The sequence below is a fragment of the Cavia porcellus genome, unplaced genomic scaffold, assembly GCF_034190915.1.
Source record: "Cavia porcellus strain 051 isolate PalLab524CR breed Dunkin Hartley unplaced genomic scaffold, mCavPor4.1 scaffold_32, whole genome shotgun sequence".
Lineage (NCBI taxonomy): Eukaryota > Metazoa > Chordata > Mammalia > Rodentia > Caviidae > Cavia > Cavia porcellus.
In genome coordinates, this window is record NW_026947515.1 from 30951332 (window position 1) to 30976144 (window position 24813).

Below are 24813 nucleotides of genomic sequence, written 5' to 3' on the forward strand. Positions count from 1 at the left end.
TAAATAGTCTTTTTGTGTCATCTGTGTTGACCTCTGCTTTTTCGCTGATACCTATCACTATTAAATTTTTCTTTGCATTGTCTTGCAGCTGTTGAATTGTTATTTCCTAGTTCCTTGTTATTTTTTTGGACATCTTTCCTTTCACAGTCACCAGCTGCATGCCGGTCATCAAGGTCTGAAAATATATTTTCAGTGTCTTTCAAGCAGTTTTGCCAGTTTTTGATTGACTTTTTAATTTCCTGGATACCTCTTTGCATCTGTTTCATGCATTGTAATTCCTTCATTATATTGTTTATTCAAGGTTTCCATCATTTTCCTATGCTCCTCTTTTTATCTATGCCTTCTTTAAATATGCTTAGCAATTTTACTTTCATTATTTTACTTTCATTACTTTCATTATGTTTGTGATTTCTTCTTTTTCCTGAGGTATTTCTGATCTGATTACTTTTACAGTCTCATGAAGTTGTTTATTTTAGTTGCTATTTTTTTGAGATTTCAAATGTGTTAATTCCATTTTATTCCATGTCTATATCTCTCAGACTTGTTCTCTTTGGGCTGGAGGTCTGAGATTGCCTTTTGCTCCTTTGTCTTGACGTTTTCTTGGGTTGCTCCTGACAGGCTGGTTGTGAGATCCCAGGTGATTCCCACATTGGCTGCCCCTCCGCAGTGTAGAGGGATGGGCCAAGCACCTGGGTTTCCCTGAACCTAGGTTCCCAGGGAAGGAGCAGGGTGGGGTGGGCCTCTCCAGACTCATGCAGCTACACTAAAGCTTCACTTGATGGCCGCATCTCAGGCTGCTTGTTTACACTGGGGCTCCTCTGATGGCAGCAGGCACCCAGGGTCATGTTCATCTGATTCTCCCAGTGGGTGCTGGATGCCCAACGAAGCAAGGGTCTCCAGTGGTGGCCTTAGGGTGCATGGTATGTATTTCCCTGCCTGCACTAGTTACCTAAGTATGACAAGCTTTCAAGTGGCAGCAGTGACATGCAGGGGTGGGGCTGGCTGCATCTCCCTGTCCATGCTGGGTACCTGAGGAAGCAAGTTCCCTTCAGGGGTTTTTGTAATGCTGATTTGGTGGTTGTGGATTATTTGAAGTGGTTCTTGACATGGAACAAGAACTTTATTTCTTTTTTTCTTTTTTTTTTTTTTTTTTTTTTGTCTTTTTCCTTTTTACTGGTACCAGGGATCTAACTCAAGACTGCCTGCTTGCAAGGCAGGCGCTTATGCCGCTGAGCTAAATCCCCAGCCCCTAAGAACTTTATTTCTCTGTCAACTTTGAAGGAAGTTTTGTAGGATAGTAAGTTGGGGTTGGAAATTGTTATCTTTTAGAGCTTGAAACATTTAACTCAAGCCATCAGGCCCTTAAAGAGAGCATTGAGAAATCTGCTGTGATTCTAATCTTTCAGTGTTATATTTTGGGCCTGGTTAAGTCCTTTGCCTCAGTCTCAAGATTCATGGTGGCTTATAGAGGAAACCTATTACCAGCAACACTTATGTGAATGGTAGTATCAAGCAGATCAGTACAGTAGTATCATTCAAGACAAATTAGATACTAATATACTATAAGAATCAATTACTATCACCCTTAACCCTAGAGAAGAAGTCCATAATTATGGTATAAACAGTAAGACAGACTAGGCATTGCCTTATGGAAAACATGTACTGAACATGGCAGCTATATATTCATTAATGAGAGAAAAGAACTCAACAGGAGTTTTACAGATAGAGTTAACTAAAGATTAATAAAGCTTCGGAGCTGGGGATTTAGCTCAGTGGCATAAGCACCTGCCTTGCAAGCAGGTGGTCGTGAGTTCGATCCTTGGTACCGATAAAAATGAAAAAGACAAAAAAAAAAAAAAACCAGAAACAAAGATTAATAAAGCTTCATGGCTGTACTATTAAAGATACAGGGTTTGGGACTGGGGGAAAAATTTGAAACGATATGAGATGAGAAGGTCAGAAAAGTGGTGCAAGGATCCTATAGCGGAGTAAGAGATTATTTATAGAACGGGGAAAACCTGAAGACAAACAGGAGGTACAAGGAAAGAGAGAAAAAGAGAAGTTTTATGGAGAGTCAGAATAAGAGAGAAGGTTAAAGAGATGAATTAAAGGGGGAGAGGAAATATAAAGAGAAAAGGAAAAGAAGAAAAACAACAAGCACAGCAAAAGGATAAAGGAAAATTCCCTAAACCCTAATAAACTAAAGAAAAAAGGAGAAAAAGAAAAAAAAACCTCAAAACCAAAATGAAAAGCAAAAAATAACTTACACACTTAAAAAAAGAATTTCCCTGTGATTTTGAAAAAGTGTGTGGCCTTGTTCTGGGATGTACAGTGTTGGGACAGTGCCTGAGTCAGGATGTGTCCTGTGCACGCTGGCAGAGAGGGAGGCAGGTGGCCGCCAGGCCTGTGTGAGATGTGGGCACCAGTGGGCAGCAGGAGTAGGGAAAGGGTCCCGATGCCACGCTGCTCAAATCCAGAGCCACTCGGGCTGGGCCTGTATCCTTTGCTCAGACACTGCAGGGGGCTCTTTCCGGCCTGCTGCTTGGCCATGGCTGTCTTTGGTGGCTGTCACTCACCCAGGCCCTGGGAACACAACACTGGGAGCATCCAGCCCTTCCCCAGAATAGTGTTGGGCAGGCTGTCTCCAGGGAGTTGGCAGGCGCTTGACAGAGCCACTCATCAATCACTGCTGTTGTCAGACTTCCGTGGGTGCAGAATCCTGCACTTTCTTGGCAGTTCACGGCGCCTACCAGTCTTACGCCACTGTGTTCCTCTCTGAGGGCTCTGGAGTCTTTAACTTTTACTTTGTCTCTGTAGATTCTGTTTCCCTTTCCTATGAGCCATGAGGCAGGGGCTGGGGTGAAGGTGCAGGCTGGTCCTTCCTTCTCTGTGTTGTATTCTGTCTTGTTAGTTTCTTTATAGGGTTTAATTTTCCGGCTGGAGCCTTCCTAGTTCCTGGAGATCTACTTTCTTTTTCTACCCATGTTGTTATTTTCCAGTGTCTGCATTCTGGATGTTGGCGAGGTCAAGTTGTCACTCACCAGTCTGGCATTTTCCTTTAAGTTCTCTTGCGGTATAATTTATGTACAATAAGGTACCCCCATTTTAAGAATGTGGTTCTGGTCCCCTTGCTGACCCTGGGCAGTCCCTGATGTGTTAGTTGAATGTGCTCTAGAATCTTTCAGAAAGGGCTTTAGTTTTTGGCTCATCTTTTTTTTTTTTTTTTTTTTTTTTAAACTTTTAATCAGTACCGGGGATCGAACTCACGACCGCCTGCTTGCAATGCAGGTGCTTATGCCACTGAGCTAAATCCCCAGCCCCTTGGCTCATCTTTTATTAGAATGTTTGAGATCCATTTCTTGTGTATCAATAGTTTGTTCCTTTTCTTTTGTTAATAACCCCAAATGGTTTGTTCTTTCACTGTTCCCTCCAGGTTTTGCTGTACTTTTGAACTTTCGCATACCTGCTTTGGGTAGACATACGTTTTCCTTTTTCTTGGGTGATGATTGATAGTAAGCGTATGCCTTATAAGCTGCCATCCTGTTTCCATAAATACTGTACTATTTTGCAGTGTGACGAATGGTATATGAGAGTCTCAGTAGCTGTACTTCCCTGGAACTTAATATTGCAAAATCATCAAGAAAATACAGAAAGCTGAGAATTGAGAAACAAGCAAGCTTTTATTCAGCCAGTTGGGCGGTGTGGCCAGTACTCCACTGTGACACAAATCCACCCTAGGTCTTTGTTCTTCGAGATTTTATATCTTTCCAGTAACCATGGTAACCTTATCACCTTACTTGGAAGTTACAAGTTTCCCAGTTATCATAGCAACCCTGTCACAGTCCATGAAGTCTCACTGGCATGGTATAGGATCTTCTTGAACATCTGGGTTGTTCATCAGGATGCAGGCAAGGGTCATCTTGACCACTGTGTGCTAAAACTGTTTGTTCCATTTTTTGCCCTTTCGTGACTACTAGGGAGGGAGAGTCTCAGGAATTAGGGACAGGGTTCACCTAAAGGGTAACTGCAAATTAAAATGGAGACAAGATGGCCTCACATTGATTGTCAGTTTGTGTGATGTTAGCAGGCTCTAGTGTTACCTCATTGTAGTCATACTCTGCACCCTTTTTATTTATGATTCATGACTTGGCCTATTGTGTTTTGTTGAGTGTTCTCTGTGTACTTGACAGAAATGCTTGTTCTGTTCTTGGGTGGATTATTTGGGGTATGTTGCTTGAGTGAGATGGTTGATAGTGCTATACATGTCCTTAGCTGAGTTTTTGTTCCTGTCTCAGGGAGTATCAAAATCTTTATCTTGTAGCCCAAAAACGAGCCCCCCAACTTGGTGTCCAAAAATGGGGCAAAACATGTTTTTGAAGAAAAAGCAGTACGGATTTATTTTACCTGGTACCAGGGACACAGTGCAGTTGGAGTTTGCAAAGCTGTGTAACTCGCTTAAAACTTTTACAGACTTTTTTAGAGCATTTACAAAGTGAATGGCTTATGGACAAGGATCAGGAAATGAGAAAATCCTTGATCCCCTGAGGAATGAGGAAGACCTTTGTTTCCCTTTGCAGAGGACAGAGAGGTCTCACAGGAATTTACAATCCTTTGTCAACTAATTTTAGCACTTAATTTTAGATAACATCTGTCATTTGTAGAGGGTAGCAATGGTTAACATATCAATTAGATCGCCCAGGAAGATGGTGCATACAGAACAGTATGATGACGCTACAGGTAATTTGGTCATATAATTTGGGCATTGGCAAACATAATACAAACATAAAGAAGCTCTTTTTGTTAGTGTATAACACTTTACTGGGGCCAGAGATTTAGCTCAGTGGCATAAACGCCTGCCTGGCAAGCACAAGGTCCTGAGTTCAATCTCCTGGTACCAAAAAAAAAAAACCTTTTACTGATTTCTCTTTCAGTACTTTATTTTTGCTTTACTTTGAAGCTCAGGAATTTTTTTGCATATATTTGCAGGACTGTTAAGTCTTCCTGGCTTAACTTCCTGGCTCAACAGAACTGATCTTTTATCATTAGGAAATTTTCCTCTTTACTTATCTTTGTGATATTACTTGTTCTGATACTAGGGTGGACACTAAAGTCTGCCTTTTCCATTTCGTTTTTTTAACCTAGCAGTGTTTTTGTTATCACAAGCTGTGTATGGTTGGGTCTACCTCTGATCCATCCTGATAATCCTTTTAATTGGAATCATTTGATTTAACTAGTTGTTCACCTGAGTAGGTTTAATTCACTCCCTTATGATTTCCATTTGTTTCATCTGATTTCCATTTGTTTCATCTGTTTTTGTTTCTTTGCCTGCTTTTTTTTTGGTACTAGTTGAACACTTGTGGTATTCTGTTTTATCTTTTTTGCGACTCATTAGCTATTTTGTTTTTTCTTTTCTTTTTTATTTATTTATTTTGTGTCTCAATATGTAGTTCAGGCTGGGCTTCAACTCACTGTGCAACAAGCCTCCTGTCTCCGCCTCCCAAGTGCTGGTATTCCAGGCATGTACTCCTGTGCCTTGCCTGTTTGTTTTTTAGTGGTTGGTTGAGATTTACAATATGCATCCTTAATTAATTAATTACAATTTACTTTTTTTTTTTGGTCCTGGGAATTGAACTCGACTTTGTGCTGCTGAGGCAGGTGCTTGTGCTGCTGAGCTAAACCTCAGCCCTAATTTACCTTCAAATTAAATGTATCTTTTTTCTGCACAATATGAGAACTTAGGAATCATTAAACTTGCTCTCTAAACTTTCTATCTGTGTTTGTGTTTTGTTACACATTTTACTTCCATTCATGTTGCTTTTTTAGGCTTTAAACACTGGATTAGGTTTCAAAGAAAGTAAAAATGAGAAAAAAATCTTTCATAGTTTTTCATATATTTATCATTTCAGCTTTGTTCTAGAGATTACAGTTTTTTATATATTTTCCATTTGAAGAATTTAATATTCTGTGTAGAAGTTTTTTAGCTTTTGACAGATTTCTTTTTTTACCTTAAAGTTTTCAAAGACAAGTTACTGGATATGGAATTTTAGGTTATATTTCTTCTTTCAGAATTATTTTTTGTCTTTTTCCTTTTTATCGGTACCGGGGATCGAACTCACGACTGCCTGCTTACAAGGCAGTTGCTTATGCCGCTGAGCTAAATCCCCAGTCCCTTCTTTCAGTATTCTTTTCTTCAGCTTGTATTTTTTCTGATGAAATTTATTATTATCTTGTTTGGCTGTCAATATATAATACACTGTTACTGTGTTATAACATAGTATGTAATTTTTTCATCTGGCTGCTTTTAGAATTTTCCATTTATTGCTGACTTTCTCCAGTTGATTATGATGTCCTATAGTGTGATTTTCTAGAGTTTGTTGAACCTTCTGGATTAATGGAATTGGCAAAGTTTATGGTTGGGCCAGGCATGGATAGTGCACATTTGTAGTCTTGACTATTTAGGAGGCTGAGGGTGGAGGATCTCAAGGCCAGTTTGGGGAACTAGTGAAACTATGTCTCAACTAATGAAACAAAAAGATAGTTTTGGCTATTTTTCTCCATAATTGCTCTACTCTTACCTTATTAATCATCTGAGTCTCTGGTTATGTGATTGTTAATACACATTGTCGAGTTTTTTCAATCTTTTGTCTGCTCCTATTGAAGTTTTTATGACTATAGCTTTTAAGATTGCTGATCTTTTCCTCTACAGTGTTCATTCTGCTGCCAGCCTCCTTTACTTAAGCTTTCATTTTAGATCTAATTTTTTTTCTCTCAGTCCTGAGGTTCTGGTGCTGAGGATTTAATCCAGGGCTCTACCACTGAGCCACATTCCTAGCCCTCTGCTTTTTTTTTTTTTCTTTTTTATGTCTTTTATCCCTTGCCTGACGTTATTCATGCTTTCTTTGTGTTATGGTTTGTGTTTGGATGCCCCTCCTCCCAGTCTCATGCAGTCATGGGTGCAGCTGAGTCCAGTGTTAATGCTGGGATTGGTGGTCTGGATGCTGTGTCCCCCGCATCCCCTCCCGCCAGGGTGGAGCTGATGTATGGGGTAAGGGCAGGAAGAGGGCTGTGTTTTTTCTTTTGCATGATTTGCTCTTGCTGGTTTGTGGGGACCATGTATGATGGCCCTGCCATGCCACCTTGCCTTGGAGCCAGCAGAGTATAGACTGAAACCCACAAAACTGTAAGAAATAAACCTTCCCCTCTCTAATCTTGGGCATCAGGTATTTTGTCTCAACTGCGAGCAAAAAGTAACCAAGTCACTCTGATACTCTTGAGCATATTTGTAGTATATAAACTGTGTCAAATTTGTGTCTGTTAGCTGTACCATCTTTGGCAAAATAGGGTATTTCTGTTGATTTATTTCTTTCTTTTGAGGGCCATCATAGTGTCAGACAGTGATTTACAAGTGGACATTGATTGCTTTTTTTTTTAATTTTAAAAAGGAAAACATTCACAACAATATAATAGAAGAATAACAATGGTTAATACATTGTATATTGCTATCTTTTTATTTGTTATTGATACTAGGAACTGAACTAAGGTCCTTGTACTTGCCAGGCAGGTGCTGTACTGCTGAGCTGTATCATCCATGTGTGATCTTTAAAGTAGTTACTCAGAGAACGAGGTATAGGCATTTAACTGTCTGAATAATAAAGCACAAACCTTTTTTTTCAATGAAATAAGACTGTTTTAGTTACATTTCTCTTGTTGCTGGGGGTGAAATACCTGAAACCCAAAATGAAGAAAGGAAAGGGTTATTTAGCTCACTGTGGAACTTTCAGTCCATAGTCAGCTGCTGCGAGGCCGCCATGGAGGCGACACTTCAGGGCAGCCGCAGAGCACAAGGGGGAAGAGCAAACCTCTTTTCCTCCCTTACCTTGTACACAGGCCACTTCTCTTCCAGGACGGTGTAGCGCTCACAAAATCTCTGTGCCCTCCTCTTGCACAGGATGAGAATATTTACAAAGTAAGGATCCTGGCTCCCTGCTGAGTGTCTTAGTTAAACTTTTAAACTTCTCAAATTGACACAGTGAATCAACTGTAATAAAGACAAATTGGTAGTATAACTGTCCTTTGTGTACCTATATATGTATTTTTCTGCTTTTCCCTTCTTTTCTCCTGTCTCCATCCCAGTTTTTCTTTCCTTTTAGAACAATTTCTTCTCATTTTGCAGTATCTAATGTACATAGCGGATCTTACTTTCTCTTTCATTTTTTTTTTGTCCTTTTCGTTTTTATCGGTACCAGGGATCGAATTCACGACTGCCTGCTTGCAAGGCAGACGCTTATGCTGCTGAGCTAAATCCCCAACCCCTCTTCCAGCTTCTTACACTAGGGAGAAAATATGATGTTGGCACATGTGAATCTGGGTTATTTCACTGATGAGTATGGTCTTGAGTTGCATCCATTTACCAATAAAAGTCTCCAGTTTATCCTTTATGGCTGGGTAGTATTCCACTGTATAAAAAAGAGCACTTTTTTTTGTCTGTTTGAGTTTGATGGGCACTTGAGTTCTTTCCAAAATCTAGCCATTGCAAATTTACTGCTATAAACATGGGCACACATATATTGCTGTGGTAGGATGTTTTTAATTCTTCTAGGAAGACATTCAAGAAAGGGAAGAGTTGGGTCAAATGGGACCTCCAATCCTACTTTTCTTGAGGAATTTCAACACTGATTTCCACAGTGGTTGCACCAATCTGCCCTTCCACCAATGGAGAAGGGTTCCTTTTTCCCCACAGCCCTTCCAGCATTTGTTATTGCTTGATTTCATTTTTGTTGGTGGTGGTACTGGGGATCGAACTCACGACTGCATGCTTGCAAGGCAGGTGCTTATGCCCCAGAGCTAAATCCCTGGCCCTTGATTTCTTGATAATAGCCATTTTTTCTGGGGTGAGGTGGGATTTCAGTGTTGTTCTGGTTTTCATCTCCCAAATGACCAGTGATATGGAACATTTTTTTCATGCATCTATTTGCTGTTTGTATTTCTTCATCTGAGATGTGTGTATCCATCTCAGATGCTCATTTTAGAATTGGGTCTTTAAATTTGGGAGGTCTGATTTTTTTTTTTTTTTTTGAGTTCTTCATGTGTTCTCCATAGTAATCCTTTGAGGAACAGCTGGTAAAATTTTTTCCCATACTGTGGGTTGTCTCTTCACTCTGTTTGTGATTTCTCTTGCTAGGCAAGAGTTTTTCAATAAGATGAGATTCTAGTTCTTGTTTCTGTGCGACTTCCTGTGTGATTAGGGTTTTGTTCATGAAGTCTTGACCTACACCAGTGTCTTCAAGAGTTTTATCTACCCTGTCTTCCAGAAGCTTTAATGTTTTTATTTTAATATTAAAATCTTTGATCCATTCTGATTATGAAAGATGTGGGTCCCATTTTAATCTTTGGCATGTGCAGAGCTAGTTTTTCTGGTACTGTTTATTAAAGAGGCTCTGCCAGTGAATGTGTTTGGCACCTTTGTCAAAGGTAAGGTGGCGGAGTGTGTCTGGAGTTGTTTTTGCATCTTCTAATCTGTTCCATTGATCTTCAGGTCTGTTTTTGTTTTTGTTTTTGTCAGTACCATGCAGTTTTTATTACAGCAGCTTTACAGTATAATTTCAAGTCAGGGTTTGTGCCTTGCCTTTGCTGCTCAGGATTGCCTTTGGTATTCTACTTCTGGTTCCAAATGAATTGTAGGACTGTTTTTTCTAATTGCTGTGTTGTTGGAATTTTGATTGGAATTGCATTGAATTTGTATGACAGTTTTAGAAGTTTGGCCATTTTCCCTAGATTAGTTCTTCCTACCCAAGAGCCAGGGATATCTTTTCATTTTATCCTCTTCACTCCCTTTTTTCGGAGTTCTGTATCTTTTACATCCCTTGTTAGATTGATTGCTAGGTATTTCATTTTTTGATGCTTTTGTGGAAGGTGTTGTTTCCTTAATTTCTGTCTCATTGAGTGTGTTACCCACGTAAAGGAAGGCTGCTGATTTTAAGTGTTGGAGTTGCTGCCTGCTTGGCCTACCTCTGGTTCTTTGGCCCTGTGTCACAATATTTTTTTTTTTTTTTTTTTATGACCCTTAATCAGGCTCAGTCTTGGAATACCAGAAAAAATAGCTGTTTAGAACAATTACATCACTTTTGGGTAAAGTGCTACCATCAGCAATAACAATAGCATCAAGCACAGCCTAGAAATTGACGAACTGTGGTGACCATTAATTTGCTACTTTAACTGTATGGAGTAGATTTATGGTTATATAACAAAATCTAAAACCAGAAAATTATATGTAGCTTATAAGTTCTAAATATTTCAGTTTTGTTCTTAAGGCTTACAATTTAAAAGAGGTTAGGGAGAAAATAAAGAAATGGAAGCAGGCAAAGAGATTAAAAGTAAGGTTGATGGACAAAGAGGAATCATGGTAACTTCAAGAAACTGGTGCAGAAGACTGGAGGAAAATAGAGAAGGAAGAGATAAAAAAGAACAGCAGATCAACCACAAAGAGGCTAGAAACCACATTCTCACTCATAAAGACAAGCATGAACAATGAAGGAGAAAACAAACAAACAAAAATAATACCACAAGAGTAACAAAAACAAGAGAGAGAGAAAAAAAGAAGTCCATTTCCAGGTTTGTCTCTGCTGTCACTGTAGACAGCGTGAGGAGACAGAATCCCGATGTGAGCTGATCTATCCCAGCAAGCCAGCAGTAGCTTTTTGGCAGGGTAGTGGATTATCTCAGTGAGCCTGCGCTTTCTGAAGGAGACTAGACTCATTTGGCTTGCCACTGTCCGGGCACCATTTAGGGGCCTGAACCAGGTGGGAGCTGCTAGATGGTGCCACAGCAGTTCTGAGTTCTGAGCTCCTCGGCTGGCCCCTCTCCTAACTGGTGTCTGTCCAGTAGTTCCCTACCATGGGATGACCGAGCCCTTGGCATTCACCGCTAGTCAGTACAGCCCTTTATGTCTGCTGCTCCCCTCCACTGCTGAATCTCGTCTCTCTGTGGAGGTCTCTGGGGTCGCCAGAAGTCACTGTGTGTCCACAGGTTCGAAGTGCTTCGCATGCAGTGAATCCTATCTCAGGAAGAAGCACCACCAGGTATCTCCTTCTTCCTTGCTGAAATTTCTCTCTTCACTCTGCAGGCTTCAAGCTGTGCATCCCCATCTTTCCTGGATCCAGGGGACCCACTCTTCTCCTCCTCATCTTCCTCCCTGTACTGTATTCTGGCATCTGGACAGTGACTCTCAGTGAGACTTGTTCTCTCTTGTTTACCGCTCTGCCATCTTGGTGCTCTTTTGGATACTGTATTTCAGCTTTCTATTGCTGGGACTAAATACCTGAAGTCTGCAACTTAAAGGAGAGGTTTATTTGCTCATAGTCTCAGAAGTTTCAATCTGCTGGTTCCAAGGCAGAAACATGGCCAGGGGGGTCCAGCAGAGGAGGGCTGTTTAACTCACTCCATGCAGAGGCAGGGGCAGAGCCTGAGGGATAGGGCTAGGAGCCAGATGGAGTCCCCTCCCGGTAGGACTTCCTTCCCGATAGTCCAGTCGGAAATGAGCTTGGCAATGGGTTAATCCCTGATAGAGGGCAGCACCCTCACAAACCAGTCACCTCTGCAGCTGTCTCTGAATCCAGTCAAGTTGACAATGTCAGTTACCTGGCACAGACACTGTTCTTGTTACATCACCACGTGGTCTAATTTGTGTCTTGCAGAGTTGGCAGGCAGTGCAGTAGCTTACAGACCGTGTAGCTTCACTGAGCTCTTCAAGCTGTGTGGTGGCAGCCTTCCAGCTTCTTCTGGTTTGGCTTTATGAATGTCTGCCTGGTGTAAAGGCTGGTGCTGCGAGCCATGGGAACCCTGTCTTGGTGTTTCATGGCCTCCCCTCACTTGGCGTGTGAGCTCCCCCTACGTTTGTGAAGCAGAACTGCAGGACTTCCCTGCAGACCTGTGGAGTGTCTCTGCTCTGTGTGACATCCTCCCTGTAGCCTTAGCTGCATGGTTCAGCTGACTGCCCTGGAGGCCTGTCTCTCCCTTTTGGGTTGCTGTGCTCTGCGTGGCGCCTGTCTTCACTGAGCTCCATCCCTGCCTCCCTCAGGATGGGGTGTGGCATTGGGGTTCGGTCAGCTGGTTGTCCTGTTTCAGGGAGCACATGTGGACTGCATGTTTACTTGTGTCTGAAAATCACAGCTGTGTATATTTTGTTGTTTTCTAACCATTGATGTAGTAGGGCAAATCTCAGATCATTTTCTCATTTATGACTGAAATCAGAAATTCTTTTTTTTCCTGTGTTAATACATTGGTAAATCATAGTGGCTGTAGCAGATATTTTCTGTAAAGTATAGCATCAAATGTGGATTTCAGATGTTTTTTCTGCATATGAGTGAATGTACAGTAATGTGAGTGAGATGAGATGAATATACATTTCCTCTTTGCTGTAATTTTTTTTGGGTAGTGGCAATCAAACTCAAGACCTTGTGCTTGCCAGGCAGGTGCTGCACTGCTGAGTTATATCCCCGGCTCCCTCCTTTGCTGTATTGATGCTCGGTTATATAGATACTGAACCATTCTTGTGCTCTACATTAACTCTTTCATTTTGGTATTTTGATTCAGTATCATTTTAATGTTTGATATTTGATATCTGTTTGATATTCCTAGAGTGGATGGTGACCTCCTTGCTGGACATTGCACAGGACAAGACCTCACCAGGCACCCTTGTACATCTGGCTTTTAAATTTCTTTACATCATCACCAAGGTAACATTTATGTGGCACCGCAGAGTCTGTGGATGCTTTTGTAATGTACTTGGTCCAGAGGTTGCTCTCCAAAATGCTTATTCTCAGAAAACATCATTCTTAGACATGACTTAGAGTTTTTTTCTTTCTTTTCTTTAACCATATGTTTGGGGGCTCAGATCTTAGTGATTGAGGCAGGCAGTTAGCAGAAGCAGAGTTTTTACAAAGGAGAAAACAGAAGAGCTTGGTAGAAGTGGAGGGCCTCTTGACTTTCCTGCGTGGATGAATTTCCTGGGGTAGCTGTCCACTGCATAGCCTGGGGAGGTTAGGTGGGGTCGTGGTTTTCCGCAGGGGAAACCTGCGGGATGCCTGGTATAGGCCCACACTGGTGTTTGCAGATCGGACTATGGGAGGGATTCGGGCGCCTTCTCATATAGCTCCACAGCTCTCCTTCAGGGACAGGGCCTGGCTGGCAGGAGGACACTGTGGATATTTACAGAAGACTCAATGAGTCAGTGTGGTGGTGCTCACCTGTAAGCCTAGCCCTTAGGAGGCCGAGCAGGACTATCAGCATGAGTTGGAGGCCACCCTGAGCTCAAAGACAATAACAAAACAAAACAAAATACTAAGAAGTGTTAATGAATCTGAGGGTCTGTGAGGTTTATGGGGCATACGTCTCTAATGTCAGAGGACAATCGTGTGAAACAGGCAGAGACACCATTTTTGTTTGTAGCATATCTTTGTTTCTGTCTTCCAAATACTGTCCAGGCCCGACCCTGCTTGGCTTTTGAGGTCACATGAGATCATGTGGTACAGACGTAGACAATTGTGTTTCTGATGGGCCACTTGTAAGGTTGGATAGCTACATAGGGACTGTGTATAACAAATGAAATTATTTGGGAAGCGAAGAGCGCCCTCTAGTGACATCTTTTGGGATCAATGCAAAATGACCCATTCTGTCCAATCACTGGGGCATAGATGGTGGTTTTTTTTTTTTGAGATATGGTCTCACTCGGTAGTGCAGGCTTGGTTTGAACTTGCCCAGGCTGACCTCAAACTCATGGTGATCCTCTTGCTTCAGCCTCCCATGTGCTGGAGTTCAGGCATGTGCCACCATGCAAGGTGGTGCCTTTTTTTTTCTTTTGCTTTTTTTCTGTTTTTTTAAGATAAGGTTTTGCTCTACTGGCCTTAAACTCTCATGTAGCCCAGGCTGGTCTCGAACTTGTGGCAGTTCTCCTGCCTTTGCCTCTCGAGTGCTGGAATTACAGGCATGTGCCACCATGCCCTGCTAGGTGGTGGTTTTTGATGAAAAGGGAGAAGATAGCTTTGCTGCTTTCTGTGTTTTCTAATCACGCAGTAATTCAGTGTCTTTATTTGGTAGGTTCGAGGATATAAAATATTTCTTCGTTTATTTCCTCATGAAGTAGCTGATGTACAGCCTGTGTTAGATATGATCTCGGAACAGAACCCCACAGACCATGAGGTGAGCCCTGACCTTGCTGTCTCCACTCCTTGCTGGCAGCTCTATCTCCTCTTCCCTTCAGTTTTATCTTCCCTTTCCCTTTGGTTTCTACAGGATTGCTTTAAATTATTCTCCTTTGTAGAGAAAACAGCGTGTGCTATGTTGGGTCTACTGTGATTCCCTGGGGAGACCTCGGGACTCAGGGCACTCATTCCATGGCCTCTGGTGGGTGACAGTAGGGACACAGAGCGAACTCAGCCAAGGTGGAGTTGGGTGCTCCCCTGGTCACATCTCACAGGCACTTGTTCCCCAGCTGGTCTCGAGATCTGGTGCCCATGTTTTCCCTGGCTGTTCATAAAGGCCCAGGCTGGTGCGCACATGGGAAGGCAGGTGCTCAGCACACACCAGGTGGTGGCCAGCTGTCCACCTCATGAGCCTCAGCCTGCTGAGTCCTAGCCCGGGATGCCAGTGCCCCACATGTGTGCCCTGCTGCACACATGCACATAGAAAAGCTCAGCTTCCTCTGGGTCACACATTGCCTCATCTCAGCTGTTCCAAACTGAGTGGAAAACTCCTGGGCCTTTGCTGCTGTCCTCTGCTGGCACCCTTCTTTTCTTGCTCTTCTGGGACCCCTGTGGACCCTTACTTATTGATTACTGAAAATAAGGTTATTCTTTTTTTTTTTTTTTGTGGTGCTAGAGATTGAGGCCTGAGCCTTGTACATGTTAGACAGTTGCTTTACAACTGACCCCTCGGGGTACTCCTTTGTTTAGAAAGAAGCCTACTGGTGTTTACCTTTTTTTTTTTTTGAGACAATGCAGACATTGGTGCAGAACTTCACAGCAGGTTGCTGGGATAACAGTAATAAGTACCATAGTATATCTCGTTATCTTCACAATAGCTGTCCATTCAATCAGGTATAGCAAAATCAAACCAAGTATAGAACATTATAAAACCTATCAAAATAGCATATTAAATAGAGCAAAACAATTAAATCAGAACAAAGCAAAACAATGAAAATAATATTTGCCTTCAAAGAGATGGTAGAAGGAAATCCCCCATATTTGCTATATTGCATACGGTCATCCTCCCAAGATGCTCAGACCTCTGGCCCCCAGTTGCTAACAGGGGAGTGGGGAGGAGGATGGGATGTTTGATTCCCAGCCCGCACGCTGGTAGGCTCACAGGAGACTCTGGCTGGTTCTCTTCCTGGTTCACCTGACACTCGCTTGAGCCACAGCTGCTTACCAGGAAGGTGGGTAGGTTGCTTTCTTGCTCAGCACCCTAAGTTCCAACATGGCTGGATCTCGGGAGATGCTGACTGGTTGGTTCTCTTCCTGGCTCATCCAGACCCAGGGTACTCTTAAGTTGCATCCCTGGGTGTTTTGCTAAGGCTGACCTCAAACTTATGATACTCCTGTCTCAACCTTCGGAGGAACTGGGATCCAGTATGCACCATTATGTTGGATTTTTTTGCCCCTTTTCAAAAGGCAGAGATTGCATTCTGACAGTGTCTGTAAGGAGCAGCCATTCTGTAGATGTGATCTTTCCTGTGTTCACTCTGATGTTTGCTTTCTTGCCAAGTTAGCTGAGACCTGGGTGGATGTGCATGGTGGGGTGCCGGAGGGATGTGGGGTGGGCTGATGGGCGTCTGCCTCCTTGGCTTTTGGTTGAATGGCATTGGTGGGCTAAGGAAGGGCAGCAGGACTATCTGGGGGATGTGATCAGTTCTGTTCTTCCATTCTCTCCGTGACTTGGCCTCTTAGACATGGGAGACCCGCTACATGCTTCTGTTGTGGCTTTCCATGACCTGCCTGATCCCTTTCGACCTTTCACGCCTTGATGGAAACCTGGGTGCCCAGGCTGGGCAGGTGCAGATGCCCATCATGGACCGTATTCTGCAGATAGCAGAGGTGGGTGTGACTGTGTGTGACCAGTGGCTAGTCCTGTCCCCTCTCATGATAAAAGTTGATGCTTTCCTAAAGCTAGAGTGTAATTAGGCAAGCTTTTGGTGTTTATCGGTTTCTTTAACTGCTAGTATTGTTTCTCAATGAGTTAAATTCTGCCTAAACTTACTTTGAAATTGTGATAGCTCAGAGATCAGTTTTACATTAGCATACATTCTTTATAAATGATGCAAGTACTCTGTTAAGCATTAGAAAGGATGAGAACTTTAGTGGTAAGAGAAATTAAAGAGTCATTTTATATTTGACTTTTAATATTGTATAAATAATACACTATCATTGTATGAAACCGAGAGTAAAACAAGAATAGTAATTGAAACCTGTTAAATTCTTGTAGTCCTACTTGCTTGTCAGTGACAAAGCTCGAGATGCGGCTGCTGTCCTGGTGTCCAGGTAAGTCCTATGGGCCCTGGGATGTGCTGGTGACGTGTGACTAGGCAGGGGTCTAAGGAGGTTGTAGTGCTCCTCAGGCCCGCTTGCTGTGTTCCAGGGGAACATGAGGCTCGGTGGTGGCCACAGACGACACCCAAGCCTGGAAGTTACCTCAGTGCAGCCTGGTGCCTGCCTGGTGCCAGTCAGGGCTTATACATGCAACTGTCCTGGAGTGATGGCATCCCTGGCATTTGAGAATGGCTCAGAAGAAGTCACATTGAGTCTGTGAGTGCAGGAGCACCCCAGGCCTTGTGGTTGGGATAAAGATTCCAAGAATTCCCTTGCCTTTACAAACACATGAGGGAGGGGAGAGGACTGAGACCAGTGGGAAGGCTGCTCTAGCCTTTCCTGGGGTTTCAGAGAGTGTATCAGACATGCCTGGAGGTCTCTCTCTCTCTCTTGGTACTGGGATTCAACCAGTGTCTTCATACTAAGCTATATTTTATTTTTCATTTTGAGGTGGGGTTTGCTAAATTGTCAAGTTGCCAGGCCAGGCTCAAACTTGTATTTTTGTTTGCTTTTGTTGTTGGTACTGGGAGTTGAACTCAGGACCATGTGCTTGCCAGGCAGGCACAGTGCCACTAAGGTACATCCCTGGCCCTTGAGCTCAAACTTGTAAACCTCCTGCCTCATCTTACTTATTTCTAGGATTATAGGTATATGTTACCACCCCCAGTGTAACTCATGATTTGAAATGTGTATATGGTTAAGTCAATTAGAAAACGGCATTTTTTTCTCTAGCTATGTTGGTGACTGTTGAAAATTGGTCATAAAACCTCACGATGGTTTTGACTGAGAGAGTGGACTGAGCCTCTCTCACTTAGGTGTGTGGACTGAGCATCTCCCAGGTCTCCGTGTGTCAAACTTAGGGTGCTGAGCAAGAAAGCATGTGAACGGGTGGCTCATTCCTCGGCCCCAAGTGTGCTATGGCATGGCTCTGTCATGTCCCTGTACAGTGGCAGAGGCTCTTGGTGAGTGGGGCGTCAGAAGCCCTCACAGCACCTTTGCCTGGATGGGGGTCCAGAGGTGTGCAGCTGAGTGGCAGGGTCTGAGGGTAGAGGGTGGATCCTTGTCCAGGCCTCTCCTGGGGTCAGCTCCTCTGACAGGATAGTCTTACATGGGTACTCCTGTTGCATGGAGTATTGTTTTCTATCTTTTGACTTTCAGTCTGTGAATTTCTTTTTGAATTAAATGTGTTTCTTGGATGCAGCATATTGTTGGATCTTGCTTCTTGATCCATTTTGCTAGTCTGTGTCTCTTGACTGATGAATTGAGACCATTAACATAAAGGTTATAACTGATAATGTATTGACTTATCCTTGTCACGTTATTTTCCTGTTGTTGGTTCCCCTTCCTTTTTCCCCCCATTTGTCTAATTGTTTGCCTCCCCTAGTGGATTCCTTCTGTTGGCCCATAGAGCTACAGTTCTTATTATCTCTTTCTAGAATGTCCTTCAGAACATTTTGAAGCACTGGTTTGGTAGTTATGAGTTTCTTTTTTTTTTTTTTTTGTCTTTTTCATTTTTATCGGTACCAGGGATTGAATTCACGACTGCCTGCTTACAAGGCAGGCGCTTATGCCGCTGAGCTAAATCCCCAGCCCCAGTTATGAATTTCTTAAGGTGTTTACCGTGAAAGTATCTTAGTTCTCCATCAAATTTTTTTTTTCACTGTGCAGTTCAGGCTGGCCTTGTGTTCACTACATAGCCCAGCCTGAGCTCAGACTTGCAGTGATCTTTCTGTCTCAGCCTCTGTATGTACCACCATGGCTGGCTCTCCATCAGTTTTGAAAGATAATTTTGCAGGGTGCATCAATCTGAGTTGGAGGTTGTCTTCCTTTAGGGCTTGAAATATTTTACTGCAAGCCTTCCTCAACTTGAGGGTTTGTGCTGAGGAGTCTGCTGTGACTCTGGGCTTTTCTTTTTAGGTTGTTGTGGTCAGGATTTGCAAGGGAATAGATTTGATATAAGACATGATTTTTTTTAAGACACATGACTTATAGGATTATTTTATAATACCCAGAAAGTCAAATGCAAAAGAACACAAGAGATCTGTCCATGCATAAGAGACCCAAATAATCCAGCAGAGGGCTTACAACCCATGGCTATGTCCTTTACAAGTCTAGCTGTGGATCTGGAGCCCACAGCATTATCCCATGCAAGTCTGTACAGATGATCTGCACTCGGAAGGCCCAAAGACTAGTGGTGGAAGCTAGAAAGTCTGTGCAAGAGGAGTGAAGGATCTATATCAGCAGTCTGAAGGATCTGTGCTGGAACCTGGGAGGTAGGGACTACAGCTCATCCAACATTTGAGAACATCTGAGTTCATAACAGGAAAACCAGCGTGACAGGTTTCTTTAGGAGAACCAACAATACATCATATTCCCTCCAATTCTTTTATGCTTGTTGGTAACAATCCTAGAGCTGTGCTGATTTAGTTTGGTTGAGTGTTACATTTTGATCACCCACCACTGGTCAACCGGATAACCAGACATTTCCTTAAACTAGAGTCTCCAGTGGCAAATTTGTGAAATGTTAACATGTCTTAAATCTATTTAGATTTACGTTAGTATAACAGTTACATATATAGAGTTATTGTTGTACTCATTTCTACACCAAAAGCAAATATTCAAAGGGTTCTCAAAGTTCAGGGTTAAAACCACATACTTTAGGTAAATAACCTGATTACAAACATGTATCTAAAAACTACATTAAACCCTTATTAAGAGAGCTATTATAATCACAATCCTTGCTTCCCATTAACTTTTAACAGCAGGACCTGGCAACACTTTAGTGAAAGGGACCTCCTGCAGCTTACATACTCTTCCTTGCTGGTACAAGGCCTCAGGTCATTTTTCTTTTTCTGTCCTGTTCCTTCTCAACAACCACGTTCTCCTGTGTTTCATTCTTGCAATCCACAGCTCTGCTGGAGCCTTCCTATGGCCAAATGCTTCAAACCACCCTGCTGGCTCTTCACTGTTGATTTTGATTATCGATCCAGCCAAAAGCTCTCAGCAGTAACCATACCACCATCCCAACAGTAGACTGAGTTGAAATTTTTCTGCCCCCCAGGCAGCATCTCTGTAAACACAAGCAAAGTACAGGCCAACTTCATGCTTAAGTGCAATAGGCAGCACCTGAGATTTTTTTTTTTTTTTTTGTCTTTTTCATTTTTACCGGTACCGGGGATCGAACTCACGACTGCCTGCTTACAAGGCAGGCACTTATGCCGCTGGGCTAAATCCCCAGCCCCTACACCTGAGATTTTAGCAGCCTCATCTTACCTGGCAGCGATTGCATCAGGTCTCTGATTTCCCAGACTCTGAGCAGAGTCTCTAATGTATGCGTTTTCTTTTTAATCGGTACCCGGGATTGAACTCACAACTGTATGCTTGCAAGACAGGCTCTTATGCCACTGAGCTAAATCCCCAGCCAAAGTCTCTAATGTAGTTTACAGGGGGCTGCCACTTCAGCCAGTCTCTCAAAACCTTTCCAAATTAATTCCCAAGGCTCTTAAGCCAGGCCACATCACAGCAGTGGTCTCTCTCCTGGTACCAATTCTGTTGCAGTCAGGGAATATATTTAGTGCAGGATATATAATATATAGGATTATTTTGTAATACTCACCCAAAAAGTCAAATGCAAAAGAATGTAAGAGATCTTTCCATGCATTAGAGACTCAAAAATCCAGCTGAGGACCTTGGTCCCTTGGCAGTATCCTGAAGGAATCCATCTGAAGACCTAGAGCCCATGGCAGTGTCCTCCACAAGTCCATCTGGAGGCCTCGAGCCCATAACAGTGTCTGAGGCAAGTTTGTGTCAAGGATCTGTTCTGGGAAAGCTCAAATGTCAGTGGTAGAAACTAGAACATGTCCAGCAGGATGAAAGATCTGTGCCAGCAGGCTGAGGGATCTGCACTGGAGCCAGGAAGTAATACTCGAGGTAAGGACCAGAGCTCCCCCAAAAAGAACCACAGCCATCCTCAGTAACAATGAGGACTGAGCTCCTCTGACAATGGAGAACAGCTGAGTTCATATCAGGAAAACCAGTGTGACAGTTTTCTCCAGGAGAATCAATAACACACTCTCTTCCCCTCCAGTTCTCTTTTATGCTGTTGGTAGCAATCCTCAGGTGGGCCTTCTATACCTGGAACCACCATGTTGATTAAGTTCAGGTGGGTGTTACAAGTTGACCCTTAGTTAATCCACCTTGTAGGTGATTTTTTTTTCCTCTAACAGCTTTTATATTCAGTTCTTGTGTTGAATTTCTGGAATCTTGACTATTATATGCCTTATGTGTAGATGTTTTTTGTTCATAGGTAATTAGAGTTATATATGGCTTGCCTTTCTGTATGTCTTTTTCACTGCTTGGAAAGTTTTCTGCTGTTACTTCTGTGAACAGATTTTTTTTAATGTTGTTTGTGTTACCTCCTGTCTTTTCTTTGATTCCTATCAGTCTTATGTTTTTTTTCTTTGCATCATCACAGCTGCTGTATTGGTTTTCCGTGGTCCCTTGCTATTTTTAAGAAATCTTTCTTTTCTTGATTGCTAACTGCTATCCTGTCTTCTGTATCTGAGAGTCTGGCCTTCCTTGGCTCATTCCGCTGCATATACTTTCAATGAAATTTTTCATCTCCTGGGTATCTATTTAAATGTTTCATTGATTCCATTGTGTTACTGTGTTGGACGTTCATGGTTTCCATCATTTTCTTAAGCTCAAGTTTTTTTTTTTTTTTAATCTGTATCCACTCTAGAGTCGCTGACCATGTCTTTCATCGTGGCCACCATCTCTGTAGTTATCTGGGAAATTGTTTCTGATTTGACTTTTTTTCTAGTGCCTCATTCATCTGCTTTGTTACTTTCACTGTTACCACTTCAGAAACTCCAGGTGGGTAGCTGCAGATTATTCCACCTCATGCCCCTTTGGTTTGCCATTGCTGAGCTGAAGTGTGGGGTTGGAAGTTGCTCAAGTGTCGTGTCATTTTCTTTCTTTTTTTTGTTTAATTCCTTGATTAATGTTTGTACATTGCTTATGTTGAGTAGCTTTGTTGCTAGTATTTAGAACCCTTAGGAAATGACTACTACTCAGAGGTGTATTCCAGTGTAACTGCTTTTTGGATTTTGAAACTGTTGCAAGATTCTTTGTCTTCGATTTATTGGGGATGAGAAGTTGCTGCCTATTTGGTGTATCCCCTGGTTCTTTGGCACTGGCTTATAGAATCTTTTATGACCCTTAGGCAGTCTCAGTCTTGGCATGTCAGGAAGAATAACTGATTAGAAGAATTATATCACGTTGGCTAAAGTGGTACAATCAGCAATAACAATAGCATCAAACACAGCCCAGAAAATGACAGACTGTGGTAACTATTAATTTACTATCTTTAACTGTGTGAGTTAGATTTTTGATTATATAGTGAGGTCTAAAACAATCCAGAAAATTGTATACAGTAAATAAGCCCTCAGTGTGGTGATTTTATCCTCAGGGGAAAAAATTTAAAAGGGTTTATAGAGTAGAAACAGAGAAGTAGAAAAAGAAGAAATTAGAAGAAAGGCTGGAGGACAAAGGAAGATCACACAAACTTTGGGAAGCTGGCAAAGACAGGAGGGAAAGAGAGGAGAGAGAAATAAAAAGAACAAAACAGCAAGACCAAAAAACTAGAAACAGTGTTCACACACATACAAATGAACACAGAAGAATGAACAGTTGAAAAAATAAAACAAGAAAAGAAACAAAATAAGAAAAAAAGTCCCCTTCAAGGTGTATCTTATGCTCTGGTTTCTCTTCAGATCATATAAATCTTTCGCCTTTTTGAGGTGTATCTTTACTGTCACTGGTAGAACAAAGTGGAAAGACACAGTCCAGATTTGTGTGGATTGATTGCAGCAAGCCAGCCATAGATGTATGGCAGGGTGGTGGATAATCTCAGCAAGTCTCACCTTTGTTTTCACTAAATTCAGGCTAGTTTCTAGTTGTGAGGCTGGAACCGGATTTGTTTAGCCTGCAACACTTCATGTGCCTCCTGTGGGCTTGAACCCAACTCCCTGACCTCCTGTGGAACTGAACCCTGCCACTGGCAGCTGCTAGATGAAGTCAGCCCACAGATGCTGACCCCTCTGCAAGATGGCTACTGGCCAGTCACTGTCCTGGGGGATGTCTGAACCCAGATAACTTACCAGCCACTGCAGTCTGCTGCATCTCTGCTCTGTTCCACTGGTATGTTTCTCTGTGGAGGCTCTGGAGTCAGCAGCAGTTACTGTGTCTCTACAGGTTTGGACTGCCCTTCCTAGGCAGTGAGTTGGGGCTCAGGGAGAAAGTACCACTTGCCACCTCTCTGCATTGAGGTCTGTCTTTCACTCTGGGCTTCAGTTCTCATTTCAGATCTTTCCTGGGGTCCAGGGATCCATTTTTCTCCTCTTTCTCATCTTCATATTGCTGTATTCCAGCATTCAGACACCAAATCTTGGAGAGGCTCGTTCACTACACCACCATCTTCCTAAAAATTTCCTTTTAGAACTGTAAACCAGTGTAATTGACACAGTGTAGTGAGAGTTCCAGGGGACCGGAACATAAACTGTGCTCCATGTAGAAAAGGTGGCTATATTAGAGCAGGGATAATTGAGAGAACGCTTAACATTTGTAATTCTAACACATGTACATGTTGTGCTTTTTTCTTTTTCTGTGCTGTTAATTGCACTGGGTATGTTTGTGTGGTGTTAGAAAGTGGCACCTTGCTGTTCTGTTGGCATAAGCTGCTGATTGAGTGGCCGTGCATCCTGTGTGTCAGTGCAGTGCCCAACCCTGCGCCACTGGGTTGAGCACATCTGGTCTTGTGCAGGATCTCATGGGTGCTTTTTCAGCCCCTTTCCCGCTTTGGGCATCATGCATCCCTATGATGTGACTCCTGGTTCAGTGCCTCAGAGCCATCTCTTCTTTACCAGCATGCAGTTGGTTCCCAGGAGCTTACTGGCAGTTTATTCTAGGTTTTGGACTGAAAGTCTGAAGTTAAACCAGTTCTTTTTTTCTATTATTGATTTGTTTTTACTTTTAAGCTCAGAACTCAATGACGTTGAAGAGATTTAAACAAGTAGTCATGTTCCCCTCTGCTTTCGTAATGATATGTGAGGAATGTCATTCTGTCTGTCTGTCTGTTTCTTTCCTTTCCTTTTCTTTTATTTCTGAGACAGGGTCTCACTATGTAGCCCAATGGCTATATCATGGCTGGCCCTGAACTCATGCTGTTTCCCTGCCTCAGCCTTCTGAATGCTGGGATAACAGGCATGTGTTGTCACACCCAGCTCTAACACCACTTTTTGAACATTTTGCTTTCCTAATAATGTGCCATACTCTGTGGAACACAGCTCACAATGTTGGCTTAGACCTATGCTGCTGGTGCTGAGCGGAGTACAATACCTGAGCCCAAGGAGAGAGGTGTGACTGGGGCCTTGTGCAGTGGTCTGTTTTCTAGGAAAGCATTTCCTGAATTGGGCACCTCTTAGGTCCCTCTGGGAGGTTGTCCCCTCACGGACTCCTGTCATTCTGAGAACTGTTTCTTAGCATGCATAGGGCTTGTGTTCATGACTGCAGTGGAGCTGCTCTAGACACCTGTGCATTTGGGGTCTGTGTGTCTTGATTACTTTTTCTCATTGCTGAGACAAAATACCTGATGCCTAAAATTAGGGAAGGAAAGGTTTATTTAGCTTACCGTTTTTGGAGGTTTCAGTCCATACTCAGATGGCTCCAAAGCAGAGTGGCATAGCTAAAGGGGGCTGTTTATGGCAGCTGCAAACGACAAGGGCAAAAAGGGGAAAAAGAGCAAAGCGTGCCTCCTTTCCTCTCTTACATAGTGTGCTGGCTACCTGTCCCTGGAACCCGGCCATCTTCCTCTGCTTGACATCAGGGCGTGTGACAAACCTGTGGGGGCATAGAGCACAGACATGGCAAGGGCCCACTGCCCAGCGGCGCTGGCCCAGGTCCTCAGACACAGGGGCCTCAGTAGGCCACGGCCCAGGATGCTGAAGGGCCATGGCTGCGCAGGGGCTGCTCCAGGGCCTCCTGGTCCGTGCACCCTGGGCGAACGTGAGGATTAGTCAGGTACAGCAGGAATCTGGTTGAGAAGTTTGGAAATGAGGTACTGAGTGCCCGGCTGTGTTCTTCAGGGTGGTGCCACAGGGGCTCCCAGAAAGTGGGAGAGAGAAACTGGTTTCTGCCTGGCTCCATGCCTGTTCTGGTGTGGCCCAGCAGGGCA

General features: G+C 43.0%; 1 protein-coding gene across 1 annotated transcript in view; it reads left to right on the top strand.

Moving 5' to 3' along the window:
* Window positions 1-24813, top strand: part of Tbcd (tubulin folding cofactor D) — a 159392-nt gene that overhangs the window by 14422 nt on the left and 120157 nt on the right. Inside the window, exons 3-6 of the mRNA XM_003464918.5 lie at window positions 12637-12734; window positions 14095-14196; window positions 15942-16088; window positions 16477-16532. Of these exons, the coding sequence (XP_003464966.2) occupies window positions 12637-12734; window positions 14095-14196; window positions 15942-16088; window positions 16477-16532 (403 nt within the window). The remainder of the gene's footprint in view (window positions 1-12636; window positions 12735-14094; window positions 14197-15941; window positions 16089-16476; window positions 16533-24813) is intronic.